Consider the following 17,915-nt stretch of genomic DNA (forward strand, 5'->3'; position numbering starts at 1 on the left):
TAGAGACAAGGTTTCACCATGTTGGTCAGACTGGTCTCGAACTCCTGACCTCAGATGATCCACCCGCCTCAGTCTCCCAAAGTGCTGAGATTACAGGTGTGAGCCACTGCGGCCAGCAGCACCACTCTTTAACAGAAAAGATTTTCTGTATAATCAAGATATCCCTTGGAGCCAGGCACAGTGGCTCACACCTATAATCCTAACACTTTAGAAGCCTGCGCAGGAAGATCATTTGAGGCCAGGGGTTCAAGTCAGGCCTGGTCAATAAAGTGAGGCCCCCTCTCTATTACAAAAAAAAAAAAAAATGTAACACATCCTTTGGGACTGCAGGTCCTATGGGCAAGGCTGTGCACCTGCAAGATCTTAGAGACCAAATTTAATTCTATCGAATTCAGCAAACTGTCCAGTGATATAGGTTATTCAGTTCCTTGAGGCTGCAGGTTTCCCATATATTAAATGGAAATAATAATAGTACATATCTCATAAAGGTGATATGAGCATTAAATAAAGAAATAGATGTAACTCACATTTACTGAGTCCACTGCAGGTGCTAGATAACTCATAATGTATGATGTATCAAATGCAGCATTTCTTCAAAAATGAAGAAACTAGAACTGATGTCTACAAGCAGCCTCACAAGCAAGACAAAACAAGGCACCAATAACTCCATCCCAAAGTCTACCTCTCACATGACTCAGAGAGGTACTTTCAGTACAAACAAAGATAGGGAACAGGAAAATTCAGAGCATGTGTAAAGAACAGTAATAGTGAAGTCTAGCTAGAACCTAGGTTATGTCTTCATTCGTCCAACAAAGGTTTGCTGAGCACTCCCTAAGTATGAGGAGCTCTGCCCGGCTTTTGGAGATGCAACGGAGAGGCAGACAAGGCTAGATTCTGGGGGAAGAATGCATGTGCCAGGGGGCATAGTACCTTTTAACCATGGGCTAGCCCTTGAAGGGTAACTCTCTAATGATAACTAACTTTTCTTATCGTTTTGCGTCTTTTTCTTAAAGAGGAGTGGACACAGAGAAAAATAAGTCAGTTAATTAAGAGTTCTGGTTAAGAGTCCTAGTTAACCAGGCTTTACTATAAGTAACAAATATTGTTTAAGTTCCATATCCTGCTTGGTAAAACACAATGAGTATGTTCCTGTCCATGTGGATGGGAAATTATGGAGAAGAGGAAGAGGCACCATATAACTTTCAGTCTTTTCCCCATCCAAGCAACACAAACATATCTTCCCAATGTTAAAAGGATGATAAAATTTGGGTGATACATTCCCAGGCAAGGGCTTTCTCTGGGGATACAGTTGCATCTTGGAGAAAGTTGAGGCCATTTCCTAATACTAGCTAACACCATTCTAAGCATTTTACATATATTATGTCTCTCAATCCCCACAAAAGCCCTACTAAAGTGAGTATCAACATCCCCATTTTACAGATGGAGAAACAGAAGCTCAGAGAGTCTAAGACATGTGCTTAGGTTTACAGAACAGTAAACCTGGTAGAGTCAGGTTTTGAAAACAAGACTGCCCAATCGTAATAACAGATATTCTGATGAGTATCTTAGGTACCAAGATAAACACCAATCCTGAGCAGTCCACTGGGATAAAATTCAACACAAACATCAGAAAACCTTAAGAATCCCTCTCGGGGTGCTGGACATAGAGACAGAGAGAGGCATAGACAGAGGATATGCATCTAAAAACCTTTTTTTGGGGAAAAAAATAGAATAATCTTAGTCCCTAAATTCCTAACTTCTTGGCATTTTGGAGTCAGTTCTGGGTTCAAATCTCAGACCTAACACTGGAATTAAGATATTTCCCTAATCCCTCCATCCACTAGGCCAGAGGAAATGATAGTCTTTGGGGTTCCCAAAGCCCCTCAAACAAGAAATAACAATCATATCCCTAATCACCCTGCTTTATTACATGAATCTTTCTATTCTATTGGGACTGGGAGCCCCATGAGGTCAGGGACCAAGTCTGTGTTATTTGAAGCTGAATTCTCAGTTTCCAGCATAATATCTGTATATATTGAGCTCTAAAATTATTACTGCACTTTCCTGACTGTTCTTCAAGACTGCCTAGGGCTCAGGCAACCTCTCAAGCTAGCCCCAGGACTATTCCTCTCTCTTCATGGAATGAAATAAACCTAAACCTTTGATCTGGTTCATCTAACCTACAAGCTTAGAACAAACGGAATGATGACCCATCTGTGACTTCCTTGACCTGCACAGATGGAATAAACCCCATAAGAGCCATAATTCCCAGGGCCAGCAGCCCCAGGGAACAGGTGTGAGTGCCTCTGAACTGAACCACAGGTCACACCCTCAGGACAGACTGGCTGACACAGGTGGACACACAAACAAAATGGAAACATTTTGGCAGGGTGAAAAAATAAAACCACAGAACTGCCTTAAAACCCTCTCTTCTGCCCCTTATTACTCTGTTTTTAGAGGCCAGAGGCAAGCTTTCTTGAATCAATATTTAGCTTTCCAGGCTCACAGTTTCTCTGCTCTAGGGAAAAGGCTCAGCTCCCACAGGGAAGTAACAGAGACCTACCTTGATCTCTTCTCAGAAGGGTCATGACCACCAGCCCTCAGACTCTAAATATTATTACCTCCACATTCCCTGGGAAGGCAGGAAATAAGCTCTCTTTCCATGTTGCCTTACTCCAGAAATATTATGTGTTGTCCTCTCTCTCCTCTCTCTCTCTCTCTCTCTCTCTCTCTCTCTCACACACACACACAGACACACACACACACACGCACACACACACACACACGCACACACACACACACACGCATGCACACACAGCCAAGGGCCATAACAGTGCTATTGATTCAACAGTGAGGTTCCCCGTAACCCAGAAAATGGAACAAGGGAAGTTTCCTAAAATCCTAACAAAGAGCAAGCAACGAAACCTATCTGTGTCTGCACTACTGCCTTATTTGCCACCTTCAAATTAGATGCAGAAAATCCAAGAGAGGCAGGAGTGAGGCAACCATCATGGAAAATAGGCTTGGCTGGTCTGGGTGGGTGAGAAATAAGTAGCGGGGCTTAGGACACAGACCTCTGCAGTCAGCTGGCCTCCCTCTGGCCCTGCCACTTATAAGCTGTTAATATATGATCTTGGACAAGTTACTAAACCTCTCTGGGGTTTCAGTTTCTTCACCTATAAGCTGAGAAAATAATAACTATCTCTTATACTTAAGTGAACAAAATGAGGCCATGCCTATGAATCATGTAGCACCATTCCTGGCACCTAGCAAGTGTTCAAAACTGATAGAAATGCCCATCATTATCATCATCATTATTTCATGGTGACAAGTTAGCAGCAGCAATTTTAGAAGAGGACTCTCACTGAGTCAGAGATTTATGTTTTTTAGTGCTTTTTCAAATTTTTCTGCTGCCCTTAATTTAATTACTTCATTCCATGATCTCAAATGACTCAATCAATCAAAAAAAGGCCATTTCTCTCCATGAGCACGTGAAATCCAATGGCTTTTCCATCCCATGGCTGGAGGTTTTCGCTTAGCTTTGGCAGCCTGATGTAAACAACATGTCCAAAGAATTTTAATTGCTACTTCATTAATGAAGTCCCATTAACATCCCTCCGAAACAGCTCTGCTGATGGCCCAGTGCATGGCTGTCCAATTACCAAACAACAAAGTCCCCATAAACCTAAGCCCTGGCCTCTGAGGTTAAAGATTAAGCAGTCCCTGGAAACAACAATAATGAGGTATAAGAAACAGGCTGTGAAAGACACTGGGGTCCATTTCCCAGCTACTAGCTGCCGAGGAAGACTGTGATGCCATTAGCTGAGGCAAGAGTCTGAGCAGTCAGCTTCTAAATGCAGGACCTACCCTCCCTACCTCAGAATAACATATATCATAGCAAAGATCTGGGGGACTTCCCTGAGGGGGAAACTGAATCCAGAGGAAGCAGGAGGGACTGCCACAGCAGGAAGAGACAGGGCCCTTCCAAACAGGAAACGAAATAGGCAGCTGGACATACAGATGAAGCTTCAGCCCCCACAAAGTTGTGCTCTCCCTGGAAAAGCCAAGGACCTATCAGAAGACAAGAACTGGCTTTAAAATAAAGTCACATTTGTTTAGAGAGCAAGTTGGCAAAATCTATCAAAAAAAATTTTAATGTATACTCTCTTTGATCCAGCAATTATGCTACTAAGATTGCACCCTATAGGTATATTAGCAAGTATACTCCAAAATATTATGTATAAGAATTCTCACTGAAGCATTTTAAATAAAAGAAAAAACTGGAAACATTAATGTCCATCACTAGAAGACTGGTTAAATAAATTATACTCCATCCATGTGATACAGCAGGTTAAAAGAATAAGATATAGCCATACACAAGGGTCTGGAAATAATTGCAAGATTTGTATTGTCAAACAAAAGTACAATGAGTACAGAGTGCTTCTGTTTGTGCAAGTTAAAAAGCATAATATATAAATTCTGTGGGGTTACCAAGGATCTCCCCACTTCAGAAAGACAGCCTGGGAGAAGACTGGCTTTGCATTTTATACCTCTATGTACTGTTTGCATTTTTTGGTCATGAGTATAAATTGCTTTTATTGAATATATTACCTACATTTCTCAAACAATGGTATAGAAATGTATCTGCTAACATGGAAAGACATTCAGAATATACTGCTAACAAGTTTCTTTAAGAGATGGGGTATCTTGCTATGTTCCCCAGGCTGGACTCAAATTCCTGGGCTCAAGCTATGCATGATAGCTTGAGCTATCAACCTCAACCTCCCAAGTAGCTGGGACTACAGGCACCTGCTACTGTACCTGGCTAGAATTTTTTTAAACTGGAAAGCATACATGTACAATGAAAAAGATCTGGAAGGATACACATCAAGGTGCTGCTGGCAGTTCTCTCTGGGTAGGATTGTGGTATATTCTTCCCACCCGTGTGCTTTTTCTGTAATAGTCAGGGATGAGTTTTTATTAAAATAGCAATAACAACAACAATAATAACAACAAAAAAGAAAGCTTTTTAGAGAAGGAAAAGAAAGAGGATTCAGCAGCAAAACTGGAATCTACAGACAAGTGAAGGCAAAGCAATGCTAGCCAGAAACTGGGAAGAGTAGGGGAGGCTGTACAGAACATACCTGCCTGCAGTAGACATCTAGATAAAGAGAAACCAAAACCAGAAGTACTGGAAATCCTTCTTCCCACAAAGTGCATGTGGTCTGCAACAGCAGTGACCTGAGGATTCCTGTCTCTCCTGCCTGGACCCAACTCTGAGGCTCCCTCACTGCAGATGATGAGGCTGGGAGGGAGGCTCCACAGCACAGCCCCAGTGGTGTCTACTTCCATAGAATGCTCTCCTCCCCATTCCCCCTGTTCCCCAGATGATCCTGGAAACAGGATAGGATGTGCTACTCCCAGGATAGAGAGGAGAAAATAGGCTCAGGATTATTCAGCTCCAAAGTGTTAGCTGGTCTGATTCCTAGTTCTGATCTGGAAGGTCTCCTTGTAGTTTGTTGGCATGAAGTACCTTCTAACTCAAGGCCTGGGTCCAGGGAGGCCTCTGACCACAGAGACCAATGCTTTCCCGTGTGTGTGACCCTAGTGGGTGCCTGCACCCCTGCACTTACAGTAGAGTGAGGTCACAGGTCTGTCTCAAGAGGCAGCGATGGCAGAGAACCCCAGGCTCCATCTAAAGTCAAGGGTACAAGGAAAAAAGCAGGCCCACATCAGTGGGTGGGTTCAAGTGTGTAAGCATAGATAATCATTTTCTACTTCTTCTCTAAATACTGCAAAATCTAACCTTCATTCCCTTCTTCTAACATCTTTGCATCATAGCCTTATCTTCTGCATTATACTACTTTAAAAATATTACCTCCCTAGTGTGCAGAGCAGAGTGGGCTGCAGAGAAAGCTACCCAGGAGAGGATCACAGGCTCCACAGAAGGCCTACATAACAGGGAGGAGACTCTCAGCCTGAAGATCATGCTGACCCAGCCAGGGAAAGTAGGAGGGCCTACTCACTCATGCAGTGAGGGAACAGGCTCCATGTGTCTGGGAGGAAGTCACCTGACAGGGAACAGAAGCACCCACATGGTGCTTCCTCCATCCCAAGATGACGACATACCCTGTGTCTAGCGGACAGCTGGATGTCTGTCTACACTGTCTGGTTGTTGGGATTTGGTGACTACATTGCACAGGCTTCCAGGAACATGCTTTCAATGGAAAATGCCAACTCTAGCCACATGCACTCCTCAGTTACTGATTCACAGGGCGTCCTTATGTCCAAACTGGGCCTAGAAGCTGTAGAATGTAATAAACACTGGCTCTGGAGTCAGCACTGCCTGGGCTTGAATCCTGCCTTCTGTCCCATCTGTCACGATGTGACCTCAACAAATTACTTCACCTCTCTATGCCCTGGTTTCCTCAGCTATCATATGCATTAAATGGGATGATGCCAATAAAATGCTTAGCATAGGGTATGACCCAAAGGGAGAGCTCAAGAAACACTGGCTAAGAATAATTCATCAGGATGTCTGCATACACACACCCATAATGTGGACAGAACACAATCACTATGACAGCAACAGGACCAAGGAACACCAGAATGATGGATGTGTTCCTAGCTGCATCTGCTGCACTCTCCCACAGATGAGTCTCATCATCACAGAGTGAAAGGGGCAAAGGGAGAAAACATAGACATTGAAAGTTGGGAAAAGACAGGCCAGAAGAGCCTGGGAGCCCTATTAAAGGTGGGGATTCACATTAGAGAAATGCACATCAAAACTACCAAGTGATACCATCTCACACCAGTCAGGATGGCTATTATTAAAATGTCAAAAAACAACAGATGCCGGCAAGGTTGCAGAGAAAAGGGAATGCTTATATACTGCGAGTGGGAATGTAAATTAATTCAGCTACTGTGGAAAACAGTCTTGAGATTTCTCAAAGAACTAAAAATAGAACCACCATTTGACCCAGCAACCCCATTACTGCGTATATACCCAAAGGAGAATAAATTGTTCTACCAAAAGACACATGCACACATACGTTCATTAAGCACTATTCACAATAGCAAAGACATGCAATCAATCTAGGTGTCCATCCACAATGGATTGGATAAAGAAAATGTGGTACATACACACCATGGAATACTATGCAGCCATAAAAAAAAGAACAAAATCATGTCCTTTGCAGGAACATGTACACAGCTGGAGGCCATTATCCTAAGTTAATTAACACAGAAGCAGAACACCAAATATCATGTTTTCACTTGTAAGTGGGAACTAAACCCCAGGTGCCCATGGACATAAAGATGGGAACAACAGACACTGGGGACTCCAAAAGGAGTAGGGGCAAGGGCTGATAAATTTCCTATTGGGTACTATGTTCACCATCTAAGTAATGGGATCAACAGAAGCCAAAACTCAGCATCACACAATATACAAATGTAACAAACCTGTACAAGTACCTCTTGAATCTAGAATGTAATTTTAAATTTTAAAAAAGGTGGGGATTCAGTATACTCCCCAAACCTCAGACAACCATACCAGCCAATTAGGGCGGGATATGTGCTAGGTGTGCACACACATGTATGCACACACTATGTGGAAGGAGAGGGCTGGCAAGAAGAGATGCAGAAGAAGGAGACAGAGAATTTCTGACATCTAAGCACTCTCCCTTTGCCACTGCACTAGCAAATATTTCTGAAAACAATCTGCAGAGAAAATGTTTGCCTTAGCAAAGAGCTTGGCTCCTGCTAAAGCAAAGCCTTAGCACATCCATCCATCTAGAAAGTGACCTCTTCAAAGGCTTCACTGGGAACCCTCCCCAGGGCTCCCTAAGCGAAGGTGGAAAGGCAGTGGAGAATATGCAGGGAAAAGAGAGCACAGGAACAGCAGAGAGGCAGAAGGGTCAAGGTTCAGAACCAGAAAGAATCAGCAGGACTCAGAATTGAGGCTACTGGGTAATGTCCTTCACAAAAATCATCATATAAAGACTATCTTTACAAGTCTTCAGAAAGAAGACTTGCTTGTGCCTTCAGAAACAGGCTGCAGGGAGACATAAGAGTCTCTGCAGGCTCCTGGGGTCAGGGACTTAATCAGAGAGAAAAAGCATGCCAAGGAACAGAGCAAATGCTTGTTGCTTTGTTGACCAAGAGGCTAGCACAGCACAGGTAGCTAGCTGGCAGGTGGGCAGCCAGTAGGTCCTCAGCTAATTTCCAGACACTGGCTGAACAGGAGACACTGAACAGAATAGCAGCCATGACAGTGCTTGAGCAGGGGGAAGAAGGAGGTGCTTTATTGCAAGGGAAGAAGGTGGCCATGACTGAATTTATCAATTTAAATGATCAGACCTATTTCCTAGTCATTCATCATCTTTCCTCAGGCTGGAACAAGTGGCAATGAAGATTTCTTTCCAGCTAGCTAAATAAACATGGTGGACTGAATATAAATGTTCATTTCTACTCCCTCCCAAAACCCCATTAAAATAATAGAATGACAAGCTCTAGCACAGAGAACATCTCCAAGAAAAATAAGTGAACCAACAGATTATCTGATGCATTGAGGACTGTTCTAACAAGAAGTAGTGGTAGAACCATACACTATGCAAGAGAAAAAGACAATTACTAACTGCCCTTCTGATTAAAGTTTTCTGATTTAAAAAACACTATAATTGTAATAGATGACTTAGTTCAGTTGTGGAAATTATATTTGGACAATAAAGACAGGGATGGCTGCATGTGTATAAGGGGAAAGTCTGCGAAAGCTCAATCTTATTCTTCTGGAGAAGTCAACAAATAATATCTAAAACTAATAAATCAAAGAATAGCAGTTATACATATTATTTTGATAAATGGAGGTGAGTAGTAGATGAAGTAGCTTTTAGCTGGATCAGAACCAGGATTTTAACTCCTAAAGGATTGAAAGTGAGTGGCTCTGGAGCACAAGACTTGGTGTGGAAAGGTGGAGCAGGGCACTCCTCATCATTACAAGCCCTGCAATAGTACGTGACTTTTTTTTTTTTTTTTTAAAACACAGTCTCGTTCTGTTGCCCAGGCTGGAGTGTAGTGGCACAGTCTCGGCTCACTGCAAGCTCCGCCTCCCGGGTTCACATCATTCTCCTGCCTCAGCCTCCCAAGTAGCTGGGACTACAGGTGCCCGCCACCACGCCCAGCTAATTTTTTGTTTGTTTGTTTGTTTGTTTGTTTGTTTTTTGAGACGGAGTCTCGCTCTGTCTCCCAGGCACAAGCATTCTTATACACCAGTAACAGACAAACAGAGAGCCAAATCAGGAATGAACTTCCATTCACAATTGCTTCAAAGAGAATCAAATACCTAGGAATCCAACTGACAAGGGATGTAAAGGACCTCTTCAAGGAGAACTACAAACCACTGCTCAGTGAAATCAAAGAGGACACAAACAAATGGAAGAACATACCATGCTCATGGATAGGAAGAATCAATATTGTGAAAATGGCCATACTGCCCAAGGTAATTTATAGATTCAATGCCATCCCCATCAAGCTACCAATGAGTTTCTTCACAGAATTGGAAAAAACTGCTTTAAAGTTCATATGGAACCAAAAAAGAGCCCGCATCTCCAAGACAATCCTAAGTCAAAAGAACAAAGCTGGAGGCATCACGCTACCTGACTTCAAACTATACTACAAGGCTACAGTAACCAAAACAGCATGGTACTGGTACCAAAACAGAGATATAGACCAATGGAACAGAACAGAGTCCTCAGAAATAATACCACACATCTACAGCCATTTGATCTTTGACAAACCTGAGAGAAACAAGAAATGGGGAAAGGATTCCCTATTTAATAAATGGTGCTGGGAAAATTGGCTAGCCATAAGTAGAAAGCTGAAACTGGATCCTTTCCTTACTCCTTATACGAAAATTAATTCAAGATGGATTAGAGACTTAAATGTTAGACCTAATACCATAAAAATCCTAGAGGAAAACCTAGGTAGTACCATTCAGGACATAGGCATGGGCAAAGATTTCATGTCTAAAACACCAAAAGCAATGGCAGCAAAAGCCAAAATTGACAAATGGGATCTCATTAAACTAAAGAGCTTCTGCACAGCAAAAGACACTACCATCAGAGTGAACAGGCAACCTACAGAATGGGAGAAAATTTTTGCAATCTACTCATCTGACAAAGGGCTAATATCCAGAACCTACAAAGAACTCAAACAAATTTACAAGAAAAAAACAAACAACCCCATCAAAAAGTGGGCAAAGGACATGAACAGACATTTCTCAAAAGAAGACATTCATACAGCCAACAGACACATGAAAAAATGCTCATCATCACTGGCCATCAGAGAAATGCAAATCAAAACCACCATGAGATACCATCTCACACCAGTTAGAATGGCAATCATTAAAAAGTCAGGAAACAACAGGTGCTGGAGAGGATGTGGAGAAATAGGAACACTTTTACACTGTTGGTGGGATTGTAAACTAGTTCAACCATTATGGAAAACAGTATGGCGATTCCTCAAGGATCTAGAACTAGATGTACCATATGACCCAGCCATCCCATTACTGGGTATATACCCAAAGGATTATAAATTATGCTGCTATAAAGACACATGCACACGTATGTTTATTGCAACACTATTCACAATAGCAAAGACTTGGAATCAACCCAAATGTCCATCAGTGACAGATTGGATTAAGAAAATGTGGCACATATACACCATGGAATACTATGCAGCCATCAAAAAGGATGAGTTTGAGTCCTTTGTAGGGACTTGGATGCAGCTGGAATCCATCATTCTTAGCAAACTATCACAAGAACAGAAAACCAAACACCGCATGTTCTCACTCATAGGTGGGAACTGAACAATGAGATCACTCGGACTCAGGAAGGGGAACATCACACACCGTGGCCTATCATGGGGAGGGGGGAGGGGGGAGGGATTGCACTGGGAGTTATACCTGATGTAAATGACGAGTTGATGGGTGCAGCACAGCAACATGGCACAAGTATACATATGTAACAAACCTGCACGTTATGCACATGTACCCTACAACTTAAAGTATAATAATAATAAATAAATTAAAAAAAAAAAAAAAAAAAAAAAAAAAAAAAAAAAAAAAAAAAAGACACAGTCTCGTTCTGTTGCCCAGGCTGGAGTGTAGTGGCACAGTCTCGGCTCACTGCAAGCTCCGCCTCCCGGGTTCACATCATTCTCCTGCCTCAGCCTCCCAAGTAGCTGGGACTACAGGTGCCCGCCACCACGCCCAGCTAATTTTTTGTTTGTTTGTTTGTTTGTTTGTTTGTTTTTTGAGACGGAGTCTCGCTCTGTCTCCCAGGCTGGAGTGCAGTGGCCGGATCTCAGCTCACTGCAAGCTCCGCCTCCCGGGTTCCCGCCATTCTCCTGCCTCAGCCTCCCGAGTAGCTGGGACTACAGGCGCCCGCCACCTCGCCCGGCTAGTTTTTTGTATTTTTTTAGTAGAGACGGGGTTTCACCGCGTTCGCCAGGATGGTCTCGATCTCCCGACCTCGTGATTCGCCCGTCTCGGCCTCCCAAAGTGCTGGGATTACAGGCGTGAGCCACCGCGCCCAGCCAGTACGTGACTTTTAAAAGAATGTTCATGGAACACTCAGAAAAAAAACAAAAGTTTTCTTAATAATAACAAGACCTAGCTCAAGACTTAGCTCAGTTTGCTCTCCCCACCGCCCAAGTCTTCTTGGATCTCCTTCCTCTACTCTAGTGAAAATTACTGTCTGTACCATCCCCTTGGCAATCAATCATTTTCCACTTGGCAATGAGCTCAACTCTCCTATCATTAATTATCTTTCCACCTGTATCTCTACCTAAATCATAGCTGCTTCACAGCAGAGACCACTTCTCATAATCTCTGAGGAGTCTGCAGAAGACCAGGTGATTAGATCCACAAACTCGGAGGAGGTGCAGCAGTCCAGCTCCCCCTTACCTGCGTAGGCATTGGCCTGCTGCAGAAGGTCAGTGCAGGTGTGCACATCTGCAAACGCACGGATGCCCAGGCAATTGGTGGGATGCAACTGAGACTGCAGGAAGTCACAGCAGTTCTGCCGAACATCCATGAGCTGCAGCAAGCTGGCTGCCGGAAGCAGCACCTGCAAGAGAAAGTGACATTCTCAGACATTGGCTCCTACTGGCAGGGACTCATCCCCTTTTTCCTATCATATCACTTCCATGCTCAAGATCTTTTCATGGCTCTCCACTGCCTGCCCAATAAGTCCAAACTTCCTAGCCTGCTTTCCAGCCTTATTTCCCACTACTCTGCACTTCATGGACCCTAAACACCAGCAGATTCTCTGTATCCCTACAGCCATGCTTCCCAGTCTTTAATTCCCTGGGGATCTCATTAAAATACAGATTCTAACTCATTAGGTCTAGGATGGGATCTGAGAGCCTGCATTTCTAATAAGAACCCAAGTGATACTTGTAGTTGCTGGTCCACAAACCACACTCTGAGTAACAAAACTCTACACACACACACACACACACACACACACAATGGTTCTCATGCTGGGCTGCAAACTGGAATTACCTTAAGAGTTTTAAAACTACTGATGCCTGGGTCTTGCCCTAAAAGAATCTAACTTAATAGGTATAGAGTGTGGCCTGGACATTAAGATGGTTTTTAAAGCTCCCCAGGTGCTTCTAATGTGCAGCCACATTTGAGAGCCACTGCCCCACAACCTTCAGTGTACTGTCCTCATTCAGAAAGGTACTTAATGAATTATTAATTACTGAACATCTATGTGCCAGGCACTAGTTTAGGCTCTGGGATTCAGGGGTAAGCAAGAGAAACCAGATCCTATTCTCCTGGAGCTTAGAGTCTACTGGAACAAGATTCATCCCAAATCCCTCAGGACTCAAGCAACGACACTTCATTCTCCCATTGAACAGATACAAAGCAAAGAACATCTTTGGGTACATTCTTAGAGAAAGGATGGCTAAGTTTCCATTTAAAAGGTCACAGGACACATGACTACTTATACTATATGCTGGAAGACAGAAATAGTTCTTGCTCAGGTATATGTGCATGTGTTTTTCCTAAGGGTCAGGGAAGACTGGCTTGAGCAGGCCCGCTGGGTGCTCAGACAGCCAACCTCTGTCAAGTTTCCCTAGGACTTTCCCTCAGCTGCTGAAGCCTGCGTCTAGGTCAAACATACAGGACAAAAGGCCAAAGTCCTGTCCCACTTCAGCTCTGCTACCCTGACCTTCACCTATGGAAGCAGCAGATAGTCTGAGAATTATTTTCCAAAAAGAAATTTATTTAAAAAACACACTGCAGAATAGCTTGATTTAAGGCTGCTTATCTTGGGGACCCCGGCATCCACTTCACCCCAGAATAATCCCCTTGCCCCAGTCCGTTGCTCTTAGCTGCTGCCCTGGCTCTGAGACAGAGTGACTGAGCCAGCTACACTCTAGCTGTTCCCATCCACAAGTGCTTGCCCAGGAAGATATGGGCTGCAGATGTATTTGTTTTCTTGATTCAGGACACTTAAAAAAGACTCCTTTTTTTTTAAGTGATTTAAATTCTGGACTCTGACTTTCTCCCAAGACAGGTCTGAGTCCTCAGCTCTGACTCTCATCACTTTTATGTACTCAGGCCAAAAACTCTGCCCCACTGCCCATTTGGGGGCTTTGTCCCTCCACTGGGGTTACCAACAGTCCTAGTTTTTCCAGGACTGGGGGGTTTCCCAGGACTTTCAGGGCTAAAAGTGGGACAGTCGGTCACCCTTCATTATCCCTGCCCACAGACAATAACCAGCAAGAGCCTCCACTATCAGTGCTCGAACTCCTGAGCCAAATGCCTACGCTCAACAAGGAAAGCTGCTCCTACCCACAGGCTTACACTTCTCCCTCACGACAGCTGAGTTCTAGAAAATGTGCTCCTTTTCCCTTTCTCCACCCTCTCTTCCACTATCCTATATCCCCAGCAGGAAAACAGTAAATTAACACCATGTCTGTGATATTTTCTGAACCACTAATACATTCCTGAGCAAGAAAAAGATAAAATCACCCTCTTCTGAAAGTTTTGGACTATAAATGAACACAGGTAGGATCCAAATCTAATCTAACCACCTGAACTCTCTCCCAACTAAGCAGCCACCATCCCCACTAAGCAGCCACCATCCCCACTAAGCAGACATAAACTGGGAAACTCAATTAACCTGTGAGCTTGCTCAGCCTGGCCGAACAGATTCCAGGACCAGATTAGTCTCTGCCTGCTAGTCAAATGGAGATCCATTAACCATTCTTGCTGAATGCACACCAGGAATAAAAAGTTCTGCCCCCAGTCTCCAAATGACCTCCATGACGCCCCCTGGCCAGTATCAGCTAGAGTTAAGACTGGAGTTAAGGCCATAGGTTGACCAATCATGCTGATTTACCTGGGACTTCGCCATTTTTACCGCTGAAAGTCCCCATTCCAGAAGGCCTCTCACTTCTGGGCAAACTAGGCTAGGTGTTCATCCTAGGGAGAAGTAACCTCTAACCAGTGACCCTAAGAAGCCCCGGAGGGAGAGGAAGCCATCAAATGTTAGCCAGCACACACCCTACTCAGAGGTGTGGTAAACTCCAAAAGGGCCAGATGTGAGAAGGGGCAGGAATTCAACCCTCTCCCCATCACCCACCACCCAAGAGAATTTCTGAGAGTCCAATCTGCCCCCAGACTGCATTCCAGTGAGCTCCCCCACCCTATACACATACACAGGATCATGCCAGTGACACACAGTCCCTTCCCCCTTCCCCTCTTCCAAGGAGACAGCAGCACAGTGTGGTGCTTAAATTCTCAAGCTCATGACAACCAGCCAGAGAAATGAAATAATAAATATTTCCTGAATATACTCCTTAGGTTACAATTTCAATTTTTAAAACCTCCCTGGATAGAGCTATCCACATAGCTTTCAACTTCCCTACTGTTCACAATACCTACTTAGTAGGCAAAAACTATAAGGATTTCTACCACTCCACACACCTTATCCTGTTTGAGTCCTCTCCTACCCAAAAGCCTTCCCAAACTGACTTCCTAAAATGAATTAGGCTTCTGGTTTCTCTAATTGCTCTTTCCCTCTCTTTGACTATGAGACTAGCTTAGAGTCAAAGGCCCTTTTCTTCCTTCTACTTGCTTCATACAGAAAGGTATGGAAAAAAAAGTCAAGGAAATCAGAATACTGAAGGGAAGGCTTGGAGGCTGGAAGATGTATCACTGCTCAGACTCAGTCTCAGGGATAAATTAGGGCCCCATCCAATGGGGTTCTGGGATCTAGACACAAGTACAAAACACATTCCCGGAGGCTCTGAAAGAAAAAAGAGCAACACATCCATGAAATGACTGTCTTCAGTTCCCGCTCCTCACATCAACAGGACTTTGAGAGGACTTCCTTTTATCTTGCCTAAAACTCTACTCCTTCAAAGCAGCAGCAGTGACAAGACTATGAACAAGAGGCCAAGCGTGGGTCCTCAGCTCGGAAGCAAGACCATCCTCATAGAATCACTAAGGCAGTACCGCCTGGTCCCTGGAGGGAGGAGGCTGAGATCAGAGGAGTAGTTGGCCAAAACCACCCATCAGGATGGAAGATTACCCTAAGTCAAAAATCTTCTAGCTTGCCTTTTGCCACCTCAGCATTACAGTTCTTGGAAAACAGGCCCTGAAATGGCCCCCGGCAAAGAGTTTACAGGTTACCCTTCAGCTTGCAATGGCTTCCCCTCCATTTTTCATGTGCAGGCCCCTTTTTTTTTTTTTTTTTCTCTCTCAGATAACATGAAAACATAGCAGAGGATATCCTGCCACAGAGTTTGCTTCCTTTAGTAAAAACAAAAGGAAATGCCCTGCCTCAGAAAGCACCTTCTCCTGGAATTGCAGGGAGGCAGGGCCATGCACAGAGGGAGGGCACCAGCCAGGGGGCCCAGGTTTTGGGGCCACCCAGGGTCTCTGCCCCAACCACACAGTGGGTCTGGCACAGAATCAGTGCCACATAAAGAAAGAAAGGAAAAGCGGTGGGGGGTATATAGATGAACAGGGAAGCTGATAGAACAGCACTGTGATTAAGTGTCATTTTGAATTTTGACTCCTCCACTTACCAGCCATGCAACTGAGGACAAATTACTTAACCTCTCAATGCCTCTGTCTCCTCAAAAATAAAATGAGGACAATAAGGTTTGTTATGAGGATCAAATGAGAAAAATTGAAAGCAGTTAACACAGTGTTTCGTACATAGGAAGTGCTCAGCTGATGTTAGTTTTTATTATTGTAAATCATTATGAGCCAAAGTCAAGGTTCTGATCATTCATTTAATGAGAAACTAGAATTCATCATAGCCACAGAGCACAGTGAGTCAGCGGGGACTGGCTTCAGCTCCCAACTCTACTACTTACTCTCTATGTGACCATGGCAGGTTATTTAACCCCTTTGAGCACCAGTTTCTTCAAGCTGTAAAGGAGGGATCATATTGGTATGGTCCAATGGGTGATTATAAAAATTGAATGGAATAATGCATGTGAATTGATGGGCATATGCTTGCTTATAAAAGTAAGTCAGTTATGACTGCTGGTACCTCCACCATGGAAGGGGAACTCAGGGTCTCTCCAAGGTATATGTGGCTGGGAAGCGACTCGGGGTATAGCTCTCAGCCATTTAACCAAGTCCCAGATCTCTGACCCTCGTTTCTAAGGCTTTCAGGAGAGCCCCAGTGCCTCCATGCTCATCTCCTCAGTGCACCAAATCCTCAATACCTCCTGTCTTCACAGACAACCTGTGAGCAACTGCCTCAGCAGATACATAACAGCATGGAGAAGAATCCACATTTTGATCCAAACTCTCTTCTTCCCAATCTTTTTTTTTCCCCAGAGACAGAGTCTCGCTCTGTCACCCAGGTTAGAGTGCATTGGTGCAATCTTGGCTCACTGCAACCTCCGCCTCCCAGGTTCAAGTGATTCTCCTGCCTCAGCCTCCCAAGTAGCTGGAATTACAGGTACCTGCCACCACGCCTGGCTAGTTTTTGTATTTTCAGTAGAGATGGGGTTTTACCATGTTGGCCAGGCTAGTTTCAAACTCCTGACCTCAGGTGATCTGCCTGCCTCAGCTTCCCAAAGCGCTGGGATTATAGGTGTGAGCCACCATGCCCAGCCCCTTCCCAATCTTTTTTGTTTTTTCTCCAACATCACCCTTGACCTAACCACAGTTTAAAGTGAAGAGGTTAAAAGTCCCTAAACAATGAAGTTCAGAGAATTTTCAGTTTGGTGAAAGCATCCATATGCTGGGAGGGTGACATAACCCAACCTCATAAGACAGAAGCTTCTGGACTCAGGACCTCCAAACAGTGAACATTATGTCCACACAAACTATACCTTGCTTTATGTACCTCTTAATCCTAACCAGGCAATAAGGATCCAGAGTAGAATATCTTCTAATTATCCAAATTTGGAAACACTTTGTATTTTACAGGAAAAAAAAGTTATTAAATAAATACATGATGAAAGGAGCAAAGAGAGCTGGTCCCAATTATAGAATTCTATTACCTCCCCTCTACTCATTTTATACCAAATTACTTTGCATTTACTGTTCGTACCCAAAAGTTATTGAGCTGTTTGAATTCTGAGATGAGATGATGACCTGGGGAGAAGAGGAGTCACTCAAGCTCCCAGCTTTTCCTTCACAAGATTTTGAACAGACATGAGTTAAAGACTTTCTACTCCCAGGGTCCAGGCTCATTCAGGGATATCATGGCCTAGTGGCTAGGAGCATGGGTGCCCAAGCCAGGAAGGCATGAGTTTGAGGACCAGTTGGCCCACCTCCTGGCCATGTGGCCCAGGGCAGGTCACCTGACCTCCCTGGAGCTTTAGTTTCCTCTTCAGTAACCAACTGAATTGTTGTGAAGGTTAAATAAAAT

At 44.0% G+C, this 17,915-nt stretch overlaps 1 protein-coding gene across 23 annotated transcripts in view; it reads right to left on the bottom strand.

Annotated features, from left to right (window-relative positions):
- The window catches only part of KLHL3 (kelch like family member 3), a 119,340-nt gene that overhangs the window by 63,647 nt on the left and 37,778 nt on the right, over positions 1–17,915 (bottom strand). For all 23 annotated transcript variants that reach the window (XR_012414098.1, XR_012414095.1, XR_012414096.1 and 20 more), the window contains one exon: positions 11,963–12,125. Coding sequence is in view for 14 of the 23 variants with exons in the window: in XM_065546772.2 (XP_065402844.1) it covers positions 11,963–12,125 (163 nt within the window). In the remaining 9 variants the exon portion in view is untranslated. The remainder of the gene's footprint in view (positions 1–11,962; positions 12,126–17,915) is intronic.

The sequence above is a fragment of the Macaca fascicularis genome, chromosome 6 (genome assembly GCF_037993035.2).
Source record: "Macaca fascicularis isolate 582-1 chromosome 6, T2T-MFA8v1.1".
Lineage (NCBI taxonomy): Eukaryota > Metazoa > Chordata > Mammalia > Primates > Cercopithecidae > Macaca > Macaca fascicularis.